General features: G+C 34.5%; 3 protein-coding genes across 5 annotated transcripts in view; all 3 read right to left on the bottom strand.

Moving 5' to 3' along the window:
• Positions 1 to 870: 870 nt before the first annotated feature.
• On the bottom strand, positions 871 to 8,040 carry LOC116162755 (myelin expression factor 2). Of its 3 annotated transcripts, none has more exons than XM_031476451.1 (6): positions 7,897 to 8,040; positions 7,152 to 7,770; positions 2,491 to 3,441; positions 2,302 to 2,437; positions 1,421 to 1,835; positions 1,045 to 1,086 (listed from the first exon to the last, which is right to left on the bottom strand). In XM_031476451.1, exons 2-5 carry the CDS (start codon positions 7,761 to 7,763, stop codon positions 1,777 to 1,779), a joined length of 1,758 nt encoding a protein of 585 aa, XP_031332311.1. In that variant the 5' UTR covers positions 7,764 to 7,770; positions 7,897 to 8,040; the 3' UTR covers positions 1,045 to 1,086; positions 1,421 to 1,776. The 3 variants fall into 3 exon arrangements, with proteins under 3 accessions (XP_031332310.1, XP_031332311.1, XP_031332309.1); XM_031476449.1 differs by having other exon boundaries at positions 7,152 to 7,819; positions 7,897 to 8,027; XM_031476450.1 differs by having other exon boundaries at positions 871 to 1,835; positions 7,152 to 7,819; positions 7,897 to 8,027.
• An 8,372-nt stretch (positions 8,041 to 16,412) lies between these two features.
• LOC116162788 (cyclic AMP-dependent transcription factor ATF-6 alpha) lies at positions 16,413 to 22,677 on the bottom strand. Its single transcript, XM_031476495.1, has 6 exons — positions 22,449 to 22,677; positions 21,491 to 22,398; positions 20,461 to 20,606; positions 20,209 to 20,412; positions 17,479 to 17,849; positions 16,413 to 17,392 (listed from the first exon to the last, which is right to left on the bottom strand). The coding sequence occupies exons 1-6, from the start codon at positions 22,534 to 22,536 to the stop codon at positions 17,118 to 17,120; spliced, it is 1,992 nt and encodes a 663-aa protein (XP_031332355.1). The 5' UTR covers positions 22,537 to 22,677; the 3' UTR covers positions 16,413 to 17,117.
• Positions 22,678 to 23,599: 922 nt separating this feature from the next.
• LOC116163466 (CCR4-NOT transcription complex subunit 6-like) overlaps positions 23,600 to 25,259 on the bottom strand; it is an 84,912-nt gene continuing 83,252 nt past the window's right edge. The window contains exon 6 of the mRNA XM_031477395.1: positions 23,600 to 24,351. Coding sequence (XP_031333255.1) covers positions 24,321 to 24,351 — 31 coding nt within the window. The 3' untranslated portion in view covers positions 23,600 to 24,320. The remainder of the gene's footprint in view (positions 24,352 to 25,259) is intronic.

Here is a 25,259-nt window from a genome sequence, read left to right as displayed (position 1 = left end):
TTAAGATACGCGTAACCATATCAAAATAAGTATAAGAATCTAGAATGTAACCTATTCACAAGATATGACCGCCTTGCCTAGGCATTTTAAATTTTTCGTAGAGGGTAATTTAATTAGAATTACTGACAAGGGATTATTTATTGTCTTCGTTTTAATTAAAGGTTTTATAAAAGCATAAAAACACGTCAGAGTAGGAAGATCAAGAGTGTATAAAATAATGTTAGTCTTGATACTAAGCGCGAAAGAGTTGGACGGATTATTTTGTAAATTATAATAAATCGTTTGAAAAAAAACTTATTAACGTTTATAATTTTGTACTGCTGTCTGTGCGCACGATAACTTTGTTTAGAAACCTCCGATCGCTTTGAAAATATGTTCTTAAGCATACAAGAAAGCTCGCTATTGTTTTTCAGTGACGTAGAGGGTCGACAAGTTACAGCCCAAAAACTGCCTGAACCTCTAAAAATGGGTCTTTTTATACTTTTTGTTAATAAGGACATATGAATGTCCGGTTTTCTGTGTCAGTGAATATTCCTTAAACCTCGGGCAACTATTAAAATGCAAACAAAATATTTCGCATGCGGATTCCAACTTTTGTATTTGCGCAAGCACATTTTTTTATTTGGCCAGATAATTAATGAAATTTTGTATGTACGCACGGCGAGTAAAAAACTAATACCAAATCAGAAAAATTGTTTTGCGCGTCCCATTTTTATAGTAAATTTAATTTGATAGTATATAGGTAAAAAAGTTTGCCTATAAAACAATCACATTATTTACCGTTTGGTGCTACTGAAGCAAGTTTTAACAAGACACTATATAAGCATCACGGAAATGGACAAATTGGAGAAAAAATTATACACTACACAATTACAATTGATAATATATATTTTGTATAAATTATACAAAAGAATTTGTACATTAACAGTCTAAAGCGTTTATGTCAAATAGATGAAATGAAATGTCGGATCGATAAAAATCAAACTTAATTATTTCTTCACCATAGCTGTAGGGTTCCAAGCTTCATGTATGAAATCATTGTCCAAAACAATCATTGTAGGGTCAACCATTCTCAAAGGAAGTTACCTATAAAAAAAAATTTATTAATATTCACATAATATAAGTAATGACATGGTTGTATTGCAAAAATGTGACTATTCCAAATGAACCGCAGAAAGTAGAACCTCGAAGCCTGTAAATGAGAAACAATACCGGGTATCACTGCGTTCCATTTGCAAAAATTTCGAGCCCACACAATACCAAGAACGATTGCCTCCATAATCCTCCAATCAAAATAGTACACCCCAGGTAAACGAACATCTTTTACTTCGATCGTGCAAATGGAACACAAACTCTACCAACCACTTCAACAAGTAGAACCCAATATCCTAAACCAGTGATTAACGGACTTCAAACTTACCTATTACCATTGCAGCACAGACGAAATCTTGAAATAATGCCCAAGTGACACAACAGTAGATACAGCAATAAAATGTACATGACGCAAAGACACCAAACGAACCCTAATCAGTAACCTACGAACATTGAATACAGATATTTAAATGACTTAACTATTAAGCGATACATAAACAACTGTTCGAATTAAAATATAAAATCTCACACGATGCGAAAAAATTTAAAACCTAATATAGATCAGTGTCTTTTTGTCGAAACCAAATCTGGGTCGATTTTGTGGTTTTAAATATAAAAAAAGTAAAGTACCCAAGGTATACAACTATATCTAACCTAATGAAATTTTAAAACGAAATTGATAGCTTAGTAAAAGAATCGAACATCAATGGTCCGTCCGTTAATACGAGCACGATCCATGTTTTCTGAAAAATTAATTAAGGAAAATATCTCATTTAATTTGTTGGTTTACTAAATCAGACCAGTTGAAAGCCATTTCACAGCATGAATGTAGTGGACAAGACATTTTAATTTTTTTCATAGTTCTCGTCAACAAAGTATTGAAATCGTAAAATAACAATGAAAAAGACATTTCTGTAACACTAATTTTTGAGCAAACTAAAAATTGTATTAACAATGAACGAATATCAGACAAACACTTACCTACCCAATTAATTTCAAACACTGTTTGAGGTAAGTGGAGATCAAGAGTTGGTGAAGTAGTTCAGTCCTAATTTCAGTTTGAATGTTTTGGTCCTACCTCATTTATCTCATAAAATTAGGGACCCACTAGATCAACCTTGCCCGCTTTTAGAAAAAATGTGATTGGCACAAATGCAAAATCAGACAGAAACAAGGAACCCCTCACGGGGCAATAATAAGAAAGGATACTTATAGCACGTTCTGCTTCCCACTGTGAACCAAATACAACAAGAAGACCATTGTTGCCTTTGTCTTCAAACCGTTGAACTTCTCCAAACTCGCTGCATTTTTCAGTGATCATTTTATAACTTGCCGTTGGCGGAAGCTACAATAGAAAATAAAGAAATATTTGCAAGGAATTAGACAATTAACACTCACATTGGAGATCAATATTTTATTTGAATAACCATTTTCGCCACCACCGCCGACGCCGCCTCCACCACCACCAGCATTCATGTCAGTTACTCTTCCTCCTCGCAGCATTTGATTTCCGTTATTTACTCCACCGTATGCATTTTGATTGGGTTTATTACGAGAGTCTCTATCTGCATTGCCAAAATCAAAATTCGAAGATTTATCGTCGAATGATCTGTTTCCACCACCTAGGTAGTTCTTGTTTTGCGATAATACTGAACTTTGAAAACTTGAGTTGTTCTGAGAGCTGCCCAAATCATTGCGAGAGAAGCTTGAACTATTCAAGGAACTGCCTCCTCCCAGATTTCCTGTACCGGTAAGTGCGGCCAACGATTGATTTTGAACAAGTGGATTATTAACCAGACTGGCGGCTAGTCCCAAATCCCCACCTCCCAGACTATTCGCAAGTAAATTACTCGACAAACCACCTACACCCGCAAGGTTAGCAGCTTGCAACACAGCTGCATTTGTACTTAAATTGTTAAGAGCCGAAGAACCGACTGTGCTTAAATTACCCAAATTTCCTATACCCAACGGTACCGATGGAACCGCTCCCAATATACCAGCGCCCGATGGTTGAGGAGGTTGATTATTAACGGAAGGTAAGTTTCGAGCCACATCTCTTAACGGTTCACCGTTGGAACCCAACCCCATTCCTATATCTTTCAAACCGTCTGGTAATTTTACAATTCCTTTATCACCTTCACGATCCATACGTACTGTCATGATACGATCGTATAACACTTGATTGTGGAACATAGAAATAGCTTGTACTGCTTCGACAGGGTGATCATATTCAAGGACAGCAAACCCTCTACTTTTCCCATCTTTATCAGCGGACAAATCAATCCTTTGTACCTTTCCGGCCAACCTAAACACTTCCTTAAGTTTCTTCTTATCCACTTTATAATCCAACTGTAAAGGAATCCTTTGTCATTATTGTGCGCTTTGCGTACAGCAAAACCTCAATCTTACCAAAATAAAAAACCAAATACTAAAAATTCCAATATTTCAACCAGTGGAATCCCATATTACCACCCACATTTCATAACAAACATACACAAACTAGATTTAACGAAGTAAGAAACACAATATGCATCAACAATTCAAGTGTAAATTAAAGAGGTCAACCATAAAAAGACAATGCCCACTGTACACATGTAGATTAGTGTAAAGAGAGTGTTAAACAACATTAGGACATCTTGCATTGTGTTACAAAATTTGTTTGACAACTTAATATTCATTTAGCTCATCCTATATGGAAGAGATTAAGATATGGATTAACAAACAAATCATTAGACTATTCTAAGAACAAAAGTTTGAGAAGCGCAATCACACGTGCCCATTTATTTCAGGGGGGGGGGGGGGGGGGAATTGCACCTAAATAAATAATTGTACAGGGTGTTTAAGGATGAATGATGGCTATCCACGTTTCATTTTAAGTACGGAGATCTCGCTCATTACCATATAGATAGATAGCTGGATAAATGGAGAAAAATGATCCTTGATTTATGAAATACAACAAAATTTACCTCCTCTAAGGTTTCCTAAATATGGCAAAAAATAAATATATAGCATGTTTAAAGAAACCAACAAACCAACAGTTCAAAATTTAAAAAAAAAACTACAAGTATTCGATTACATGTACTTACAAAAAAATAGATATAACAAACATTTTTTATTAGCGTTAATCTAATAACGTAATAGTAATTACTAATGTTGATCACTTATGGCCGTTTGCACCGACAAATTTAAGCGAAGCCTAGCTTAAAATCTATAGCAACCATTGTCTCAATAATGGATGCCATGGATTTTAAGTAGTGATAGAACGATATAACTTTTTTTTGCCGATACGATATATCGGCCGATACCGATATTTACGTGCCGATATATCGTATCGGCAAACAATAGATGGCGTTACTATTTAGACAAGGTCAAGCACAAAACCGGGAAAGTCCCGATTTATAATTATTCCGTTGCAAGGAAACGTTTGGCATTGCTTCATCTATTCTATTTATAGATTAAGTATATACTGTATTTAGAACCTGCTATATTAGGTATATTTTTGTTGTTTTTTTTTAACTTTTTTAGTAAAAATGTTAACTTTAGAATAAAACATTTTATTTTCTTTAATAAAGTATTTCATTTATGCACTGAAGAGTTAAAACAGTTAAAAAAATTGTTTGCCGATATATCGGCGCAATTACCTTGCCGATACGATACGATACCGATAATCGGCAACAATTGCCGATATCAATATCGGTATCGTTCTACCACTAATTTTAAGCTACGCTTAAATTTGTCGATGCAAACGGCCATTAATTCTACAACTTATTTTTTAGCATAATCTTTACAATGGATAGTTTGCACAGTGTTTTGATGCTGATGCGTCTAACTTTTTACAGAAAATAATAAAAGTACATAGAAGCATAATCAGCAACAATTAAAAGAATGCATACTAAACCACGAAAGCGCATTAAGTCACTAGTATAATATTATCAAAAAACAAAAATTAGAGTACCCCTCTTCGTAGCAGGAAGGTCAAAAAAAGTCTTTTTGGTTTTTAAATACCTCTCCAAATAACGATTTCAAAGCCAAAAATCAAAAACGTTAATTATTATGTTAATTTTTCACCATATTTATCCATTTAACCAGCTCTCTACTTATGCTAATAAGAGATCTCTGTACTTAACACGAAATTTGATACCTGTATAACAAACCCGTTTATAGCGAACTCCCGACTATAACGAACTTTTTTGAGGAATTGTACTTTGGACCTATACTCATAATGCATTTTTTTCCTTTATAACGAACCCGCTTAAAGCGAACTATATCTTTGCCGCTAACAGGTAAACATTCCACCTATAATGAACTTACTGCATGAAATAGGTAGCTGACTCGGTCACCGAGTCTACCTAAACCGCTGTGTGAGTCATTAGTCCTACCCACCAATAAAAACCAGGGGCTAGCAATAACACTGCTTTGTACAAAAAATGCAAAACAGCACAAACCAAAGCGAGGTCCGTCTACCAATAGGGTTAACTAAATCAAGAGTCACCACAATTTGTAAAGAAAGGGTTAAAATACTACATGTTAATGAACGTGATAATTGTGATGCTAAAAAGTTAAGGAAGTCTCATCATGAAGAGTTAGATCGATGTTTGACCAGAACAGTCAAGTGGTTTGGGAAGCATGATACAAAATAAAAAATTCAAGTGCAGTCATAGCTGGATTGAACGTTTCAAAAAACGGCATGGTGTGTGCAGTGGAAAAATGGGGGGGGGGGGCCAGGTTTGGTCAATATGGAAACCATGCACGACTGGTTAAATGAAGTGGCCGAAAATTAGGGGAAATTTGTAAACTTACAGATTTTTTAAGCAAGGGGTCTATTTAAGTATTAAGTAGTGTTGTTCATGCACAATTATTTGTTTGTTGCTGTTATTAATTGTTAAACTTGGTTATTAAGTGTTACTTTAATTTGTATTATGTTGAAATTTTCAGTTTCTTATTGCCAAATAAGTGTCCTGAGAATTTCATCAAAATTGATCAAAGTACACTGGGTGTTCATGTATTTATAGCGACCAGCATACCAATTTTAATTTCTAACTCAAAAATGATGTTGGCAGCCCAAAACTATAATTGCCAAATTTTTTCTATATGACAATAAAACGATATTTTGAATTATATAGTAAGAAATAAACAGTTATAAATCGTACAAAAATGAATACTCCATCCAAACACAACTGTTCTATATTTAAACAATAAATATCAAAAGTTTAGCACATGAGCACGTTTTGGTGGGAGATTTGTACAACGTTCACACTTTTGTTCGGATTAATATAAATTGGATTAATGAGTTTCTGGCTGTATAATGCAAAGTCCTTTACAATCCAAAATCGGTAGTTCATAAGTAAAAGTTTACCATCCTTGCAAACATACAATATATTTTAATGCTTGTATTTTATAGTGGGTGGAGTTTTAGCTGATACATACTCTTCCCACTGGACCAACTACACAAATATAAACAACCATTCCTTACCTGGGATTTAAACCTCCTCTTCTGCTTCCACAGTGAATGGAATTGAGAAAATTACAGCTGGAAAATCGACTATACAATTTAAAAAACCAAGAAGTTTTCCAGTTTAGGGGCACCACCATTTGCTTTAGGTACTTTTATTCTTAGAATTGTCTTAAGTTTTGAACACATTCTGTCCAACATCCGTGTATATATCCATCCACCAATCGGAGTTTTGATTTATCTGGATACTAAGTAGCAAAATTGAAACCGTATAAACTGTTACCGTTAAAATACCTTTTAAAATGTCCCATGTTGTTTCAACACCTACACATTGGATTTCATTTACTTTCATGCCATAGGTCAACAATGCGACATAGGACAACCTTATTGACTCTACACTCAAGAAACTTTCATGTCTGTGCTACCTGGATAAGAAATGAGGACCTCTACGACACTAGAAACAGTAATAGTTCCATACAGACATGATTTTTTAAAATTTTCAAACATAAAATAGATTTTTTTATCGGTTACCTCCTTATTGCTTACACAAAGGGATTGCCAACGGATCAAATATCTACACATTACACATTTTAAACAATTTACTTACATTGGCGACAAACACTCTGCTGATTAATGGAAGATTGATACCCAACGAATCCAAGAATGACGGGCTTAAGCCATATGTGTTGCTCCTATCAGAAAAATCTTGATTCGAATTCATTTGATTAGGTGCATCGAATCCACCAGTTGGACGACGTTCATCACGAAAGCTAACTTTGCCATCCTCGCGATCGCGAGCACGTTTACTGGCAGCAGACCCGACGAGATTCCCAAACTTATCTCGTTGATTCCCGTAGTCCTCCTTAATAACCAACTTTCTCCCTTTCAATTCGAAACGATGCATTACTTCAAGACATTTCTTTACGGACGCATTGTCAGAGAACTCGACAATGCCACACCCACGTGGTTTATCAGATTCGTCTACAAAGAGCTCAACAAAGGAGACATCGCCAACCTCCTTTCGGAACAGATCTTTCATATCTTGCCAACGATATTCGTAGGGGATATTAGAAACATAAACGCGACATGGAGAAGATTTGTTGGCACCACGAGCCTTGCCTCTGTCAGGACTTCGATCTCTGCTTTGATCATTAAACCTAGTACGATCTCGTGCAGACCTATCGCGTTCTCTTGAGCGTTCTACGTCTTCCACACTCATTCTTAATCTATTGAAAAGGAGACTTTTAAAACCGGTATTCAACATTTTTAACAAATCTACGATAACAATACACCAATTAGAAATGGAATTACTACATACTGATTAAACGATATATAATAGTAAATGATGTTACCTTAAAACGTAATTTTAATTAAACAAAGGGAGAAGTAAACAGTCACAAAATCACTTGTAAAGTTGTAACGTAATTTCCCAGAGAAGACGCTTACAAATGGCCGCAACCGGAAATGTATTGATTAACGAAACGAATGCCACGCCACGGATGACGGAACTCGGAAATAAAAAGGAGAGGGAAAACTGGCGCTGAATTTAAAGTTTAGTACCAGTAATACATACAATGTAATAGCAATGCAGTAATACATGACACAATTCACACAATGTAACTGAACGTATTGACATTACGGAAACTTTGAATTTCGCAATATTTTACTTCACACGTTTTTTACTTTTTCAACTAAAGGTTGATGAAGGAAAGTCTTGCGGTCATTTGCATGCCTACTCTACTGGTAAAAATGAAGTTCCTGCTGGTCAAATGAGCGCATAGACAAAATTCGCCGGTCGTTGCTCGCCCGTGTAATAAAAGGAGTAGGTAATTCTAATATTCCTGTCGAGAACCTCTCACGGTTCTCCTCTCAATAAGTTTTTTCAGTCCTTTTTTTTTCTTGAAGTTCTCACTAAATCTTCTCCCATTCTCCCGAAATTACATTCACGTTCACTTCATAAATTTCTCGATTTTCAAAGCGCCCATTTGATTTTTCCTAAAGTCCTCGCTCAAGTAAGTAGGTACCTATCTTTCAGATTCATTTATGAGTTTTATTGCTATTCTTACGCTCCCAAACAATTGAACACACTCCGGTTCGGTAAGTAGGTCTGCGAAAAATACGAGCCTTGAAAACACTGCCCTAAAAAACTTTCTAAAGGGCCTCAACATCAGTAAAACCAAAAAGCTCTAGCTAAATTCTTCCGGAAAGCGAATAAAAGGCCGTTCAAGAGCCTTCCATGAGAGTTTTCATTGACTTTCCCATAGAAAAAAAAACAATTGAACGGCCTGGAAACCTCTGAACGGTGGCCTCAGGTCCACCAAAATTAATTGCATAAGAAGTTCTAAACTGACGATATAAAATGTCGCGAAAAAATTTTTCGGCCTCTATTGCAAAAAATTTATTGAAAACGTTTCTTGTGCTTTCGGTAGCTCTTGGGGCATTTTAGGTATAGATCGAATGTCCTTCCCAAAGCAGTAGACCTAACAAGTATAAAACAGCCTGGGATGGATTTTCAGCGGTTTACATTTTCCTAAAATACCTCCTCTCACGCCAAAACCAGAGCATTTCAAACCGGCAACTGCCTAACCGAACCGGTAATGCACGAACCGGCGCGGCGTCGAACCATGCCGGCGGTCGGTCATTCCGACGCTTGTCAAGCCAGCACTCGGTCATACCGGCGGCGCTTGTATATGGGCACTTCTTCAGTTAGTCGATGCAATCTGCAAATTATGTAACATAGACATTTGGAATGATAACTTTTAATATTTTAATAGATACTCTGCGTTTTATGAATCCAATTCACACAAATAGGAATGCATCCTGTGGAACCGAGCACTGGCAATAAGGCATAGCACCGGTTCATCTGCATGAGTTTAGTGGATAAATAGAATAAGTCGATTTCCCAAAAATTGGTGAATAAATAAAGATTTCTCTCTACCAATATAACAACAAGAGACTACAAAATCTATTTGACAATGCTTCTTGCAGTTTTCTTGACAAAATTGGGGATAATTGAAAACTTTCTACCGAGTATGACACGAATAATGCGCATCAAAGTAATGATAGTGGTCAATCAATGAGTTTTTTACTACTTTCCAATGCTGAGTCGTCCTCCCACGGGCGGTTTCCTGCTCGTAATTAAGCGAATTTTATTTTTGACTAATGCGTTAAAAATGTACCTACCTACCTATAGCATATGTCCGTATATTGATTAAAAATCTAAATATAGCAATGGACTATTGTTTATACCATTTCTACAGTTTTAGCAATGTATGCTTTGGCAAAGGTTTTGAAGTAAGTTTTTTAAGCGATATCGAAACTCCTAACGCTTTCCTCATAAGGCCTAAACCATTAACCACATTGATTACGAAGAGCGGGCTTCTAAATCTACAAAGCAAGAGGGCGATAATAATTTGTCGTATCCCGAACAAATACCATCCGCTGTAGAAATTCGTTTTTCTTGGAAAATACAGTTCTGTAGATAGCAAAAGCTTTTCAGCTGTTCACCTTTACAGCGTGTGCCAACTTTTTAGTTACTTTCGGTTCAGTGATTTTGGTAGGAAATGATCAGTGCACAGACAGGCGGAGTGTCGATCATTGACATCTGGGTTCGTGGGAGTCCTAAACGCAGATATCTCTCATTAAAAGTATTGGAGTTCATTCGTAGACCAGAGACCTCTCTTATACTACATATTTCAGGGGGTAAAAATGGTCATTTATGAACCCACAACACTTAGGTTTACACGGAAACACACAATACACCTTGCTTATTAATTAAATAATACAAAACACACTATTACCACATCTTACAACCTAAAACATTGGGTCGTATGAATAAAAGTAAGCAAATGCTTATACTTGCAAAATTCAAAGTAAATACTCGTAAGTGCTCCTTCGCACTGGGCGACTTAGCAGCGTTCTAAGCAGAAGGACAGGACGCAGTGCAGCGCTGCTAAACCATGCTAAACAGACCAGTATGAAGGGGCAGTTACGAGTATTTACTTTGAATTTTGCAAGTATAAGCATTTGCTTACTTTTATTCATACGGCCCATTGTCTTAATTAATATAGTCAATTGCAGTAGTTCAAGATTTTTCATCTCTTCTTTTGTTAAATGTTTGAAGAAATAAGTACTTCAAGTTTAAAATTCAAGTTTCAGTCTTTTTCTTTTCCAAGGCTAAAAAGACCAAGTCAGCCCTTCTTTGGTGAGGCATCGAATACCTTTGTAGCATGAAGAATATTCCCAGCAGTTGAACAACCAAACGCTGCCACTCTGTGTATAACTCGTACATTTCTTTAAAAAAAGCTTCCTTTACCTATTGCAAAGTCCAAAATTACCCATTCACGACATTTCACCTAAGACTGATCTTCTGCTAATTATAAAGGGTATTGACAAATTTTGAAGAATAAATACATTCCTTTAAATTAAAAACATTATTTCAAATGTTCATGCACAATTAATTTTGAACACTCCTTTTTGCTTGTAAAAGATATTTATTAGCCTGGATCATTGAGCGCGGTCAGCAGCGGCTAAGTTTTTCACTCAGCAAATCCGCTGAACGTCTACGCTAATAAAGTCTTACTTGGGGTAGTTTTTGTTAACTATAGGTATCACTGTTAAAAACAGCTCTCAACATAATGCATTTGGATAGGGTCCAAACGCGTGACGTTTCACGCAATGTTAAAAGACTGTTTTTACGTCTAGATTCGTCAATAGCCTTGATGCTAGGAAGTGCTCTCAATTAGATAACGATTAATGACCTAGTTAATGTACATTTGATGATTATGTGGCAGATATTATGATTAGGTTTCCTAGGTAAGTATTTAAACACTTCAATTTCTAATAGGACAAACTTCATTTCACAAAAACATAAGTAATCTTACATTAATAATTTAAATAAACAATAACGCTGATTATGCATCAAGGGAAATGTAGATAATTCGTGCATCATCATACATTTGTTATTTATTTTAATTGTCAGCCGAAACTTATCCAAATCATAGAAGTGATAAACATAGTACATATTAATTAATCTCTTATTTACATACAATGCAGAGATTTATACTAATTATTAATAAACACAAACACAAATATTAGTTTGGATAATTTATGTCATACCTATACAAAATTGGTTGCAAATTTTTACTTGGACAAGAGCAATGACATTCGCTATGACCACCTTAGATTGAAAACAACCTGTAGATTTTCATAATTTGTGATTATAAACAGTCTATTTATAGAAAGTAAACAAGAATTAAACTTTGAGACAATCTACACGTAACGCTTTGAACCAATAGGATGAAGGGAAAGTAAGTGATGCAACTACTACTTACCCTCTCCTTACAAAGTACAGTAAGTTATGAATACTGGTGAAGGAAAGTCAGCTGCAGCATTATACACAATCCATTTGTTGAATAAAGTTAACTTAAAAGTTTGGGAAAGTTTAAACATTAAAAGCCGTCGTCTACATATAAGTAAGTGCAAATAATTTTAGATAAATTACAAACTGTACTACCTACTACTCTTTTTAGATAAAATGGCTAGTATACATGGGGCAGGTATAATGGAAGTACATAATGTTCCAATGACAGCTATTATCCGACCAATTATGCCAGAAGTAAATCTAAATAAAGTGGAATCAATTATGGGAACCTTAAGTAACCCAGAAACTGCAGATCTGATACCCCCTATTGATGTAATGTGGATCACAGGGCGAGAAGGTGGGAATTACTATTACAGTTTTGGAGGTTGCCACCGGTATGTTGCACACAAAAATTTAAACTTACCTACAATAAAAGCTAAACTCATTAAATCTACAATGAACGACCTAAAGTGCTATTTAGGAGCCAGTACGCCCGATCTTAAGTAATAAGTTTGTGAATATTTAATCATGCATAACTCACTCTATGAAATAAACAACCATATATTTTTTATTGTTTTATTTTTATCACAGAACACAAATCCATACTTTACAATTTTACTAATTACGTAATACTCCCGAGGGTGCAGACAATATTGATCAGCTTACCCATGTTTTATAAAACTACAAATTTAAAAACCTACCAAGTGAACTTCTGCTAACCACTTATTTGTACATTATTTACCTATTTATAACAATTTTTCTTACATAAACAATCCTTGAAGGAACCGGTTTGTAGAAATGACATATATAAAAGCTACACCTCATTAAAAATTAAAATAAATGCAATTCAAATACGTCGCCATTATTTAAAGTCTTATTATACCCTCCCACACTAATGGGCGAATTCGTCTATGCGACCACAAAATGTTAGTTGTTGAAATAAAATACAGGATGTACACTGTACAGTGACCACAAGTTTCAATATTACACTTCCTTACAATGAACGTTTTTATATGAACTTTACCTTTTAATAACGAAATCATGATATCAATGAAACCAATATAATTTCTATGGACTCAAGGAGAAAAAATTATAATGTAAATGAGACGGCACTAAGAGGAAAGGAAATCCAGAAAAACCTGAAATATGTATTTTATCCTACTCTTGGAGTATAAAAGGTTTAGGCAAGCATAGTAGCAAGTGCAAAAGGTAGTAATAATATTAAAAGAAAGATCAGGAAATGATTCCACGGTTAAGTGAAGGTTAACCAGTTTGTGAGTGCTATCACACATAATAATTTTCGTGTTTTGCTTGCATTTATCATTGTGAGAAGAATTTAAATGGTTTATTTAAGGGTTGCAAAAAACAACTAATTTTTCCATCGAATTTTACCACCTTATTGCTAAATTTTTGGCGCATTATCCAAAAGGAAAATGAACGAATACGAAAATTGTAAAAATTGGAAAGTAAACTATAATTGAAAAAAAAATATAGTATGTTTAAGATTTGGCAAATATGACCTGAAAGCAACTATCCTTACTTCCATTTTTTATTGTGCATAAATGGGCATCACATAAAGTTTACAGTGTCGATTAGTAGTTTTACAGTAATCCTCAGTAGGTATTCTAAAGGTTGAAACCGACCTACCGTAAATATTGGAAAAGTTGGAGGTAACGCGAACATGTAACTTCAAGTTCGTTTGAGTTCGGGTGCTGAGAATGGTTTGGATGACCAATAGGAATATGACTAGAAGAAGTTCGGGGATTGTAATATTGGATCCTTTCATTCTGTTCTGCGGTTTATTTAGGGTATCCCATAGAATCCAGTACCCAATGGAAATTAAATTTTCCTTTAATACAAAGAGTTGGTTGATTGAGGATGGTAAACAAACTGATGTTCCTGTGACCAGTTTATGGGTTAACCCAATAACTAATTGTCAAAAAGGAATGTAAGGTAAGTACTTACTTGGAGTTGTAACTATACGGATGGTCTTTTGGAAATTGTTAGAAGACAATCATGCTCAGAAATCCCATATCTACAAAAGTGTGCAGAACACAATGGATATCAACCTAAGAATTAGGTGAGTAAGCAGTTCACTATGGAAACCAGAAATGTAAAACAGATATTCTTATGAACGCCAACAGAGTTCTAATGAAACTGTTGCAAAAACAAGAAAAAAATAGTAGCGATGCATTCAAAGCAGAAGATGATAGACTTATTTTTTGTGATATAACCTTACCATCGTGACATATTCCTAGGAAGTACCACCACAACATTCTGTTCTTAACTAGAGCAGAGGACATATATGCTTTTGTATACATTTGTAACATGCTGTGATACCCCAACATCCTTGTGGTGCGTTACCAGATCCATAAAAAGAGTACATCATCAACACAATCTGAAGCAAAAAAAACTCAAAATGCAGCGTTATCAGACAGACGTTTGATAAAAATTGATATGAAACATTGATCATTGGAAATGGGCGATGTTCAAAAAACTATTTCAGTAGGGCCGATAGTTTTCATTATGTGGTTTTAGAGTAAGTTATTCAATTGATATCCAGCATTGACTGGTTTAGATTTAACCCGCGCACTCGAAAAGTGGAGATTTGCATGTACACAATTGTTTCATAAAGCGAAATGAGAAAGTTAATTATTTAAAAATCAAAATGAGTACAGTAAAGTCTTAATAATCCAGAGTACATAATTGGGGCTACTGATACCTCACATAAAAACTCAGTTTACAAGAAAATAGTCAAGCATGATCCATACACAGTAATAGACAATAACGCAGTGATCTATTTGTAGAACTAGGGCTGTGGGAGACGTAATGCAATTGACCTTCAACAGATCCGCTGGCTTGGGGTGAGTAATGCAGAATATTGCAAGAGCATGGCATTTACATAAAAATAAAATAAGGTTTTGAGTTTTTAAGTTTTTGTTTACTTTCCGATTACATACAAAGTGTTTATAAAGGAAAGTATTGTAATCGTGGTAAATTTTCGATATGCCAGTTTGCGATATTCATTTCATTTTTTCTATTTCTTATAATAATCGCGCTACGCGCTATCTAAATATACGGAATGACCCTGTTCATATATTGGTTCGTTTTTTGTGAACACGATAACTGAAAAAGGCCTGAACGATATTGAAATTTGGACGACGAACGCCGACGCGAACGTAAAGTTTATAAATAAGTTTGAATATCCAAGCATTTTATTTGTGGATCGCCCAGTGGGGTTAACTCGAGGGTTAACTGGCCAATTTCAGTTTTTTTTAAATATGTAAGTGTTTTAACATGTTCTTTTGAAAGAATAAGATCGTATGGTAATACCAACCTTTACGCCAGAACAAAAAATGCCCCAAAAATGGTGACCAGTTAACCCCCACTTCACTTCATAATATAAAGCGATTCAATAAGCTGGTTTTTCTGAAATTATGGATATGGACCAATCACCATATTCCAGCAGCTACGAAGTACAGATTTATACAGTAAATATTGTGGTTGTGTGTGTGTGTGGCCAAGGTATGCCCAAATCAATATTTTGTTCACCAAACTTCATTATTACTAGCCAAATAACTAAAGGTAATGGCAGGCGCTCTATATAGATTTATAAGAAGAAAAATGTCCTCCAAAATGACAATTGAATAACCTACGGTAATGGTCTTTTTAAAAATTGGCAACACAGCATAATGTATGACCCGAAAATGCTCTGTAAAAATAGGTAATTGTGTCGGTAGTCTCCTATTGGATGTTTTCATACCAAAAAAGTGAAAATATATTTGTATAATGTTTTATTGGTTTATATTTAGTACTCTTTGGTGTACGTTTCATTTTAACATTTAATTCTCAAACAAAATTACTAACAAATTACTAACAGTAACTAAGTCTCCATTTTACTTTAGATGCGTTCGATTATCCGTTTCAGGAACAGGGTTGCCAGATGGTTGGGATTCGTCTGGATTCTCCCAACATTTTGCTCAGTGTCCAAACTCCCAACAATATACAAAGTAACCAGACAGTTTCTCATAAATTGTTATTTGATCGTTTTTTAATAACAAAATCTCTCGATTTCAGTTAAAATAAAAAAATGTCGAACCTGCCCATTACGATTAAAAAAATGGCGAACACTTGCAAACAGTTTGACTATTAGCAATGCGTTCAGCAAACATGCTTATGTAGCGCCTACGTTTTGCAAACAGTTAGTTCTGGTGAACACACCCAATAACTGTACAATAAACGAACGGTATCGAGGACGTGGCGTGTCAACATAACTTATAAATTTTGAACATTTTGGTTAGTCAAATACTGAAACATGGGAATGTGTAGATTGAAGACGCAAATAGTGTCCCAATTATCCTTATGAAATCGCAAGCCAAAACAATCAATCAGAGAAGACACACTGCACTCTGTTATAATCAACCGTACATTTGGACTATGAAAGATTAAACTGAAGTCAACATTTATTCTATCAAACGTTATATCTATACTGTATTATTATAGTTATTACTTCCTGGTATTTATGCAAGGCCAAAGACCAAGATAATAAAACCTTAACATTGTATAATATATTTGATGAATTGTTATTATGGCCATGGGTACACAATGGGATATAAAATAAAATGATTTTCATAAAATTGTTTAACAAAAATTTATTGCTTGACATTGTTCACATTTTGCAATATGGACTGGCCAAACGTAAACATAATCAGTTTATTAATCATTTAAATACTTACTCTGTACACAGTGAAGCAATTGAGATCCCAAAATCATTTTCTTGTACAAATTCAAATTCAGACCCCTCCCACGAATAATGCAAATATTTACGATATGACAACATGTAACATCCTGATACTTTATTACAATTACCATTTCCATTAACGGCTAGCGATAATAATGCTCACTGTCTATTAAGTGTCACAAATTACGTAACTGCGAAAATACGTAAAACTGTATGAATATGGTTATCTTGGTAAAAAAAATTATTAATACCTCTCTTGTCTTCCTACTCAATACTACTAAATAAAGCTTTAAACATCCTTCTAGGACTGTACTTAATTAACGATTTCGTGTATACGTATACTATATAATTTACATTAAACGTGCAATAAATTAGTCTAATTCAACCGACAACAACACTTAAAACAAAAAAAACATCATCGTGTGACATGCTCATCAGTATTTGTACTTATTAGTATATTAGTTCCATTATTAGTAATTACCCTTATAATCTGTGGTGTTTTTATGTTTTGCATGACTTTTGCGCATAAAATAAGGTTTGTAGGTTCGTCGAACTGTAAACTTTTTGTTTGTGTTATTCATACCATGATACATATCATCTGAAGTGTAAGGTTCTTGAGTGGTATTAGAATGTGTTCGCAAATGTTGCGGTATTGCACCATAATTAACATGCAATAAGTGAGTGTCGACAACTTCGCAGTCAATCTGCATGAGAGAAACAGTGTGGGGATCAGGCGACGAAGTAACTGGAAAATTTTGTTTAATGTTAAACCAAATGTCAATAAAATAGGCGTTTTCCAAAAAGTTTTAAAAGTATCATTATACAACTTACCGTTTGACAATATCGAAGGTAGCAGTAGAGATAATTTGGGCCTCCTAGTTTTATTATGGTTTAATGCAGGCAAGAGGAAATGGTCAGAATTCAAAGAAACCAAATAGAAAGTGTCATCCTGCCGATTGATAGCTTCAAAAAATTCCGCATATAGTTGGTCTATTGTCGGTGAGAAGATCTGAAGTTCGTTACTCATACTGGTATATCCTATTCTGCGCTGTCGTCTACTCGTTTTGTACAGCAATGGTGAATATAAGTTTGAGCCATCCACATCCTTACCATTCTTTTTAATAGAATCTTTCCTTTTAGGTCTCTTTCTAGATACTGTTCGGTATATATCATTTGAGATGTTGTATGGTTTACCAATTAACCTACAAAAAGTACTATATAACAAACATATTAGGGTTAGAGTTAATTTTAAACAAAATTCGTTAAGTTACCAATAAAAATTTGTATCCTCTAGTTAAATTTCAAAATACGATCCATAGTGATAAGCAACTTTTTGTACATCCTGTATAAAAGCCAAAAACATGTTTGATCACACTACTCATTATTAACAACTACAATAAGAGAAATTTGAACCAAACTTAAGATCTTGACAAGATTTGAAATTTAAGGCTCAAGATCGGACAGAAGCTCCAGATTTCAATGGACTTTATTTCACATGTTTCCACAGACTCCAGTAATTTTGGAATGCTAAGAACCAGAGAGACACTGTAGAGGCTAATGGGTGGAAGTAGCAGCAATGGAACAAGCAAGAGGAACGCAAAATGCATTTTTTACCTCTTTCAGCCAAATGGATGAGCGTGAATACCGAAAGTGGATAAATGTAAACGCTAAAAAGTGAAGAACAGGTATATGCCGTTTTTACTGCTGTGCATACTTTGAATTGATTAAATGTGGTATCATTGACCGAGAAACAAAAAAAACAAAAAAAAATTTGCACGTAATTGTAAATTATGGGACCAACATAAAGTTTTTCGAAAGGCCATAAAAAGGTCGTAAGTTTTATATAGTAAATATACGAAGAACTTGTAGTTTTAAAAATAATTTCATTTATAAGAAAAATTTGGCATTTGCAAGTGTCAGCTTATTGTCAAAATTACTGCTTAAATTTTGATTTCAGGCTCTACATCTTTTATTCTGGGTAAAGTAAAAATCAAATATTTCATCTACTATAAAACAATTAAACATAAATTTACAGGGTGTTGTCATTGTTCATATCAAAAATTTCTTTTTTTTTAAATAGAACACCCTGTATATTTTATTGTAATCTTATTGTTCCTCCAAAAACTATTGGTAATAATGCCATACTTACCTATCTCTGATACTTTTCAAAAGGTCTTGGTTTTCCTGGTTTTTATATTCTAATCTTAATAAGTTATAATTTACATCATTATGACAGTAGGCAACTTGAAACATACACACTACACTAACATTTAAAGAATAGAGTCCCTTGTAGTGGAAAAAAAAAGTAGGTAATTTCGATTTAAGTACCTATTGGAAATAGCAGTCAGGACATCATGTATGTGACACAGAATTAGAAAAATTAGTTGAATTGTCATTGTTAGTTATTGTTGCCCTTGAATTTAAAAATAAAATTATCCCGATTTAAAACCAAGATCGAGTGTATTTTAGAGAGATTAATAAAAGACAGTATATTGCACAACCACTACATATTTTACGCATTCCTACACGCATTAATATCGCTGACAAAAAGCCACCTAACGTTTAATCACTTAAAAAATCGTCTGATTGGTTAGGATTTGAAACAATCACCAAGCTGATTGGTTGAATATTAATGGAGTTTATTAATTGGTGTAAAAGTTGCAGGTAACTTTTGCCGCTGTCAAAGTGACAATTGCACTGCGGCTTATGCGATTTTTCATACATGAATTAAATTGTCACTTGAAACCGAAAAACCATAACTATTATGAACTAAAAAAAAGATTTAACACAATGATATTTAGAACTAGAATATGAATCAGAACCGTATTTCCAATAGGTCCGAACCGTTGGAACTGGGAAAAAAAATTGAAACCAGAACCGCAAACTGGACCAGAACCGTATTATAACTATTTTTTCGATAGAAGTGTCAGAACCAGAACCCTTATTTTTAATAGGTCCAGATTCCTGGTTTGAACACCCAACATTTTTAAAGCAGTCTGCAAATTTTTGTAATTCTTAAAAAACGCGCTAATAAAATTGACTTTCGCCTGTATTTTTGATCAGGGAGTTAATGCAGCAGTACAGTTCTTACAAGCGCTCGCGTGACTGCACCGATCTGCTGGGAGTAATTACTCTGGGGGATTTTTTTTTACAAAAATCTGGAAGCGTTTTCTTGGAGCCAAACCCTCCGCGCGCGAATCTTCCTAAGAGCAAATTTACCAAGGCGAATTAGTTTCAACCATGATATTCCTAGAGCCTATCGGCTATGGCACAGTACATGGACAATTTGTCTACTGGTCACAAGGAGTTGATTCCGTCTAACTCTCTACCTCAGCGGCGTCACAACTCCTTTGACGCAATGCATGTGGGAAAAGCTCCACAGATGCCATCCTTCACACCAATAGACAACACGCCCTAGCGCATTTGCATTTTTTAAAATGAGCTAAAGCGCATTTTTAAAATGTTAAAACACTAAATCAACAAAAATTTCGAAATAGTTTATTGTCCCCGATATGCGGAAAATCGTGAGCGGCGACGCAATTTAAAATTTTCTGTACCTACCTATGCAAATCTTGAGCTAAACGAACATTTTCCGTGTGATTCACATGAACAGGACAAACAAGGACATTCGAACGTTTAGTTTCATTCTTTTCAAAGCTGTTGTCCAAATCAGCTGACCAAAGTAAATTTCGGCTACGATAGGTATCAAAGACGCTCGCATCTCGTTCTACCATAAGCCTGTTATTTCTCAATACACTGGGATTCCTAACATAAAAAATATTATCATGGAAGCAGCTGCACCGAAATACTTACTGAAAGTAGTTTAAATTTAAACCCATCACGCAGACAATGGCACACACTGCTAAAGTTTTTGTGAACGTTTTCGTTGTCGGTAAATTAATATGAATTTTCCTTTGCACTTTGTACACCTCCAACTGATCCTTCAGGTACCTATTCTCCTAGAAACAGATTATTATAATCTCTTTCTTCTAAATTTGTAAAGAAGGTATTTTTAGCAATGCATGAAATGAATTTTGATTCAGTGGAAAAATTTTGTAAAGTGAAATTATGAGTATATTAGAGCAGTTTCTAGAATAAAACCGTACAAAGCAGTTTTTGAAACTCCCTTAATTTATTATACATTCATTCTTATGTGACTGTTCAGCTAAGAATTGGCCATTTCCCATTAAAGAATGAATGAAGGAAAATTTTGTTTGAACGAATATTTTTTAAGTAATTACAGTAGAGTTCCGATTATCCATGCTCCATGGGACCGGACGAAGCACGGATAATACAAATATTTCCATTTTGCCACTTTCAAAAGAAACATGCACACGTGTAGCATAACAACTCGTCTCTAGCACGCAATTAAATCTGTCCCATTCGGCATGCCATGCGGCGGTCTCCATCCAGGCATATAGGATTTTCCGCTGAGTGATTTACGGTACACTGTTTTCATTAAAGTTCAAAAATGTAATTTCAATTAAGGAAAATCACGGTACGGATAATCTGGGTTCTACTGTATCTCGTACTGTATATTTGATTATAGGTACCGAACGTATATTTAGCTCTACGAGTGAAAGTTTATTTATAATTTTGTTGAAAAATGCAGAACTGAACAAACTTTTTTAAGTTAAAATCACATTTTCTAGATTTTGAAATTCTGGAAACTTTAAAGCATCAAGAAAGGATTTAAAATGACTGGACATTTTCAGGATTCATGGGAAATTCTCAGATTATGTATTATTTCAAGGAATTTTTGGAAATTATAAGACACTTCACGATATCTTAGATAATACATACAGCAAGAGTATACCCATCCTAAATATCTATCTCTGCTTACCTTAAGTAACCTTTGGTTTTCTTCAGTTAATGATTGCACTTGAAACTCTAAAGATGTCATGTAATCTTTCTTCTTCTTTCTCGATAAGCACGCAGATTCCCGGTTTTTAATCATCCTCTGCTGTCTTTTTAAAGCTCTGGCGTCGATTGTCTGATTCCTTACAGGTGATATAGTAAGTGAAGTCTCATCAATATTTTGTCTGAGAGGTGATAGCGAGGGTACGGTAACGGTATTAATGTTGTTAATTGTCACTGGATTAGTATTGGTAACGTTACTACTGTCTAAAGGAACTGAAGTCACTACATTATCTAATATAACAATATTTTGTGAATTTGACGCATTTGTTGCAGGTGTGGTCGAGACAGAGGGAACCAACAAAATTTTTTGCTTGGTTTTATTTGATGGAATAATGTACGGGGCTGTAGAGCTGACTGTAAATCGTTTAGGTGATAATTTGGTAACTTTTACGTTTATGTTGGACAGACTCGTGGGTTGCGACTGATGCGTTGTCGCAAGTTGGGCGTTACTATATAAATACGGTTTCGAATAAATCACATTTTCTGATGGGGTACTAACTTTAGTATAGATTTTATTTGGGGAAGAACCGGTTGAAATAACTTCGAAGGAGTTTTCATTAATACACTGAAGAGAAGGCTCTACCTTTACTTCAGCCTTAGCATTGGGAAATGCCTCTGGTCCATAATTCGATAAGTCAAGCTGCTCGAGATCGTTTAATTCCTTCTTCACATCTTGCCATTTAAATTCTAGAGCTGTAGAGCTTATCTCTGACAAAATTTCGTCTGTACTTTTATCTAGAAATGTATTTAACAAACTCATTTCATCGTGACCGGCATTTAGTAGCAACGGAATATCCAGTTCCGATGACAGTTGTTGTAAAAAATCTTCCTCTAAAAGTTTTTTAAATATTATCACCACTCCCATGGGAATAGTCCCTTACCGCTCATAAAGGAGTCATCCCCAGACGATTCTGGAGAGCTTTTAAAAGCATACTCATCAATACTTAACGGTTCATTGGCTGTCAACATAATTGCAATGTATTAAACAATTTTCTTTAATTAATAATTAAGAACGCAAAAAAAGCCGGATAGTATTCACCACACATTGTTTGCTGACGTAGTTATTACTTTTAATTCGTACTTCCCTAGTTCTAGTTTTTGGTTGCAATATTATTTCAAAAGTAAAGGTTGGCAGCACGCACCAATTGTCAAATTTAAAAATTCCGCTTGGCAGCACTGACCTTAGTGACAAATTCTTCAGATTTCATACATTTGGTGTTTTCTCATACATTCTAATTGTTACACACTATGCAGTGTTCATGGGTCACAATTTGTATCCCCAGGAGCCCTCTATTTCTTGAGTTCATAGGAACAGGATTAGGGAGAGAAAGAGGGCAGAGTTCTCTCGGAAAACCAATCAAGAATAGGTTACTTTATTTTACTAGAGAACTCCGCCCCCTTTCTCTGCATACTGCAAGTGAAGAACATCGGGACGAGACATATCTATTGGAGATAAACCATTGCCACCGCTCGGGATAAACCCCGTAGTTTTGAGGTTATTCAATATTTTCACAAAAATAGTTACACATTAATTAATTACATTTTATAAACCGGTGTAGACCGTGATAATAAAAAACAAAAGAATGCTCTTTGAGCCTTTTTATTCGCAAAAGTTGGTATAACTTGAAAATTTTTTTTCAGCATTTAGGGATAATTCGTAAAAAAATTGTTGTTACCTACAATTTTAAAATTAGACTTCAAACTAGGCTTTAGGCGGATTCACAACATACCATGGGCCCGGGGCATTTACCCCTTATCCCCGGTATCGGCGGCCCTGGATATAATACAAAATTATTGCAGAAGCCATAGAAACCATTATAAGTTTCTGAAAATTCTGTAGGTATATTTTTTGTTGTGGTTTGCGCAAAATCCGCCACCTGTGGCTTATATCAACAGGTTTTATAACCGTTTGCACCAACAAATTTAAGCGGAGCTTAGCTTAAGCGTTGCTTACAATCCATGGCAACCATTGTCTCAATAATCGTTGCCATGGATTTTAAGCTACGCTTAAGCTCAGCTCCGCTTAAATTTGTCGGTGTAGTATTCCTTTATGGCCAATACAAATACTAAATGATTTATACTTGTGCCTTCGGAGAAATGTCCAAAAATTTTGCAGTCTCCTCATGAAAAAAGTTGCCAAAGATTGTAGACAACTTAAGTACAGTTAAAAACTAATTCTAAAATCCAAAATCAAATTTTTTGATGCCGGTGAAAAGTTTTTGATTTGAGTTTAAGCATTTTATGGAACAAAGATTTTCGAAAAATTGTTACTTACTACCAAAGTTTCCCGCATTGTACCAAGTTTCGTCACAGACAACACATAGTATATGTTGTCTGTGGTTTCGTTTATGAATTTCTTTTGCATTTCCTGATATTGCCTCAGAATTTGCCATATTTTCTTAAAGTTTCGTTACATTTTCCAAGAATTTCCTCAACCCCTTAGCCAGATGTTACTCGTACAAGTTTAACCAACCTTTACGAAATTTGCTTGACACTTATTGTATGTTCGCACTATGTATGTCAAAGTTCTTCCTGTAATTCTTCTGTACCTTGTGTACGATTTTAGCGAAGTTGGATACTTCTGTAAAATTTGTAGACATTTTAATAAAGTAACGCAGTTAACATTTCCCCAATTTTGTATAATATAAATTTCCTCGTTAATTTCTTGAGTGAGGGACCATAATTTTTTCCAGGATTAACATCACGGTTTACAAAAACAGAGTAGTAGAGTGAATCGTTGGTACAGGAAGAGATCAATAGTTTCTTTGATGAAAGCAGATGGTGCTGAAAAAAAATGTAGTTTTAGAAAATTGCTGCTATTAAAAGAGGGTCCAATTTCTTTTGTGTCAGTCACTGAATTATATAATTTAATCTACTTTTTGTTAGTGATTTAACAATGGCTCTTCTTTTAATTTCTGGCACTTATGAATTTATCCTAGTTCACAAATGCATTGGATATCAAAACTAGTACTACACAAAATAAAATTTTTAAGAATTTTAATATTAAAAATTGTTTATTTAGATAACTTTTACAAGGAAGAAATTTAAAGTCATTAAATAAATGGTCCAGTGTATTTTTCATCTATGGTACATAAATATTTTTTAAAATGTGAACATCTACATCTTCAACTTATTGTAAACCATTGTCCATTACCATAACAAGTACTACTACAGAACTAATAATAAAATAATTTAAAAATCTGAGATCTGATTATCATCATTACACATCATTTAAAAATTTACAAATTAAGTACCTAACGTATAATGAATTTTTATGTAATAACCGACTTACTCGTTGTAATTTTGATTTCAATTAAAGATTTCATCGTTACTCGCATTACATAATTCTAGTTATTTCATTATTAATAAAGCACCCCTAGGCCACGTTAAATAAATTTGTGTTTACATCCTAGTCATACATTACATTATGGACAAAGAACTTTCTTGTACCAAATTTCATTACCGCTTATCAAAAGAATTTTAGTATTATAACCTGAAGCACATCAATCATTTTATATTGAACGGATCTTGCCCTTTACCACACCTGCTCAATTTAGAATATTCAATAATTATTCCTTTGAAAAATTAACCGGAAATAGGATTGTGTGGCCAAACTGTTTGGCAAACATGAATTAACCCATAAATCGGCGTTAGTATACATTTCCTTGTAAAGAGAATTTTTATTTAATCAT

This window comes from Photinus pyralis, unplaced genomic scaffold, assembly GCF_008802855.1.
Source record: "Photinus pyralis isolate 1611_PpyrPB1 unplaced genomic scaffold, Ppyr1.3 Ppyr1.4_LG2, whole genome shotgun sequence".
NCBI classification, from domain to species: Eukaryota; Metazoa; Arthropoda; class Insecta; order Coleoptera; family Lampyridae; genus Photinus; species Photinus pyralis.
Note: the sequence above shows the minus strand (reverse complement) of the source record. Positions and strands in the feature narration are given on the sequence as shown.

Excerpts from the sequence above, each read along its gene's own strand:
- LOC116162755 (XM_031476450.1), bottom strand. The coding sequence starts at position 7,808 with ATGTTGAATACCGGTTTTAAAAGTCTCCTTTTCAATAGATTAAGAATG. Across the intron at positions 3,442-7,151 it reads GCAGAGTGTTTGTCGCCAAT|TTGGATTATAAAGTGGATAA; the intron begins GTAAGTAAATTG and ends ATTCCTTTACAG. Across the intron at positions 1,836-2,301 it reads GGAAGCAGAACGTGCTATAA|AAAACATGGATCGTGCTCGT; the intron begins GTATCCTTTCTT and ends TTAATTTTTCAG.
- LOC116162788 (XM_031476495.1), bottom strand. The coding sequence starts at position 22,536 with ATGTTGACAGCCAATGAACCGTTAAGTATTGATGAGTATGCTTTTAAA. Across the intron at positions 20,607-21,490 it reads AAAACCAAAGGTTACTTAAG|GAGAATAGGTACCTGAAGGA; the intron begins GTAAGCAGAGAT and ends ATCTGTTTCTAG. Across the intron at positions 20,413-20,460 it reads TTAAATTTAAACTACTTTCA|GAATCCCAGTGTATTGAGAA; the intron begins GTAAGTATTTCG and ends TTTTTATGTTAG.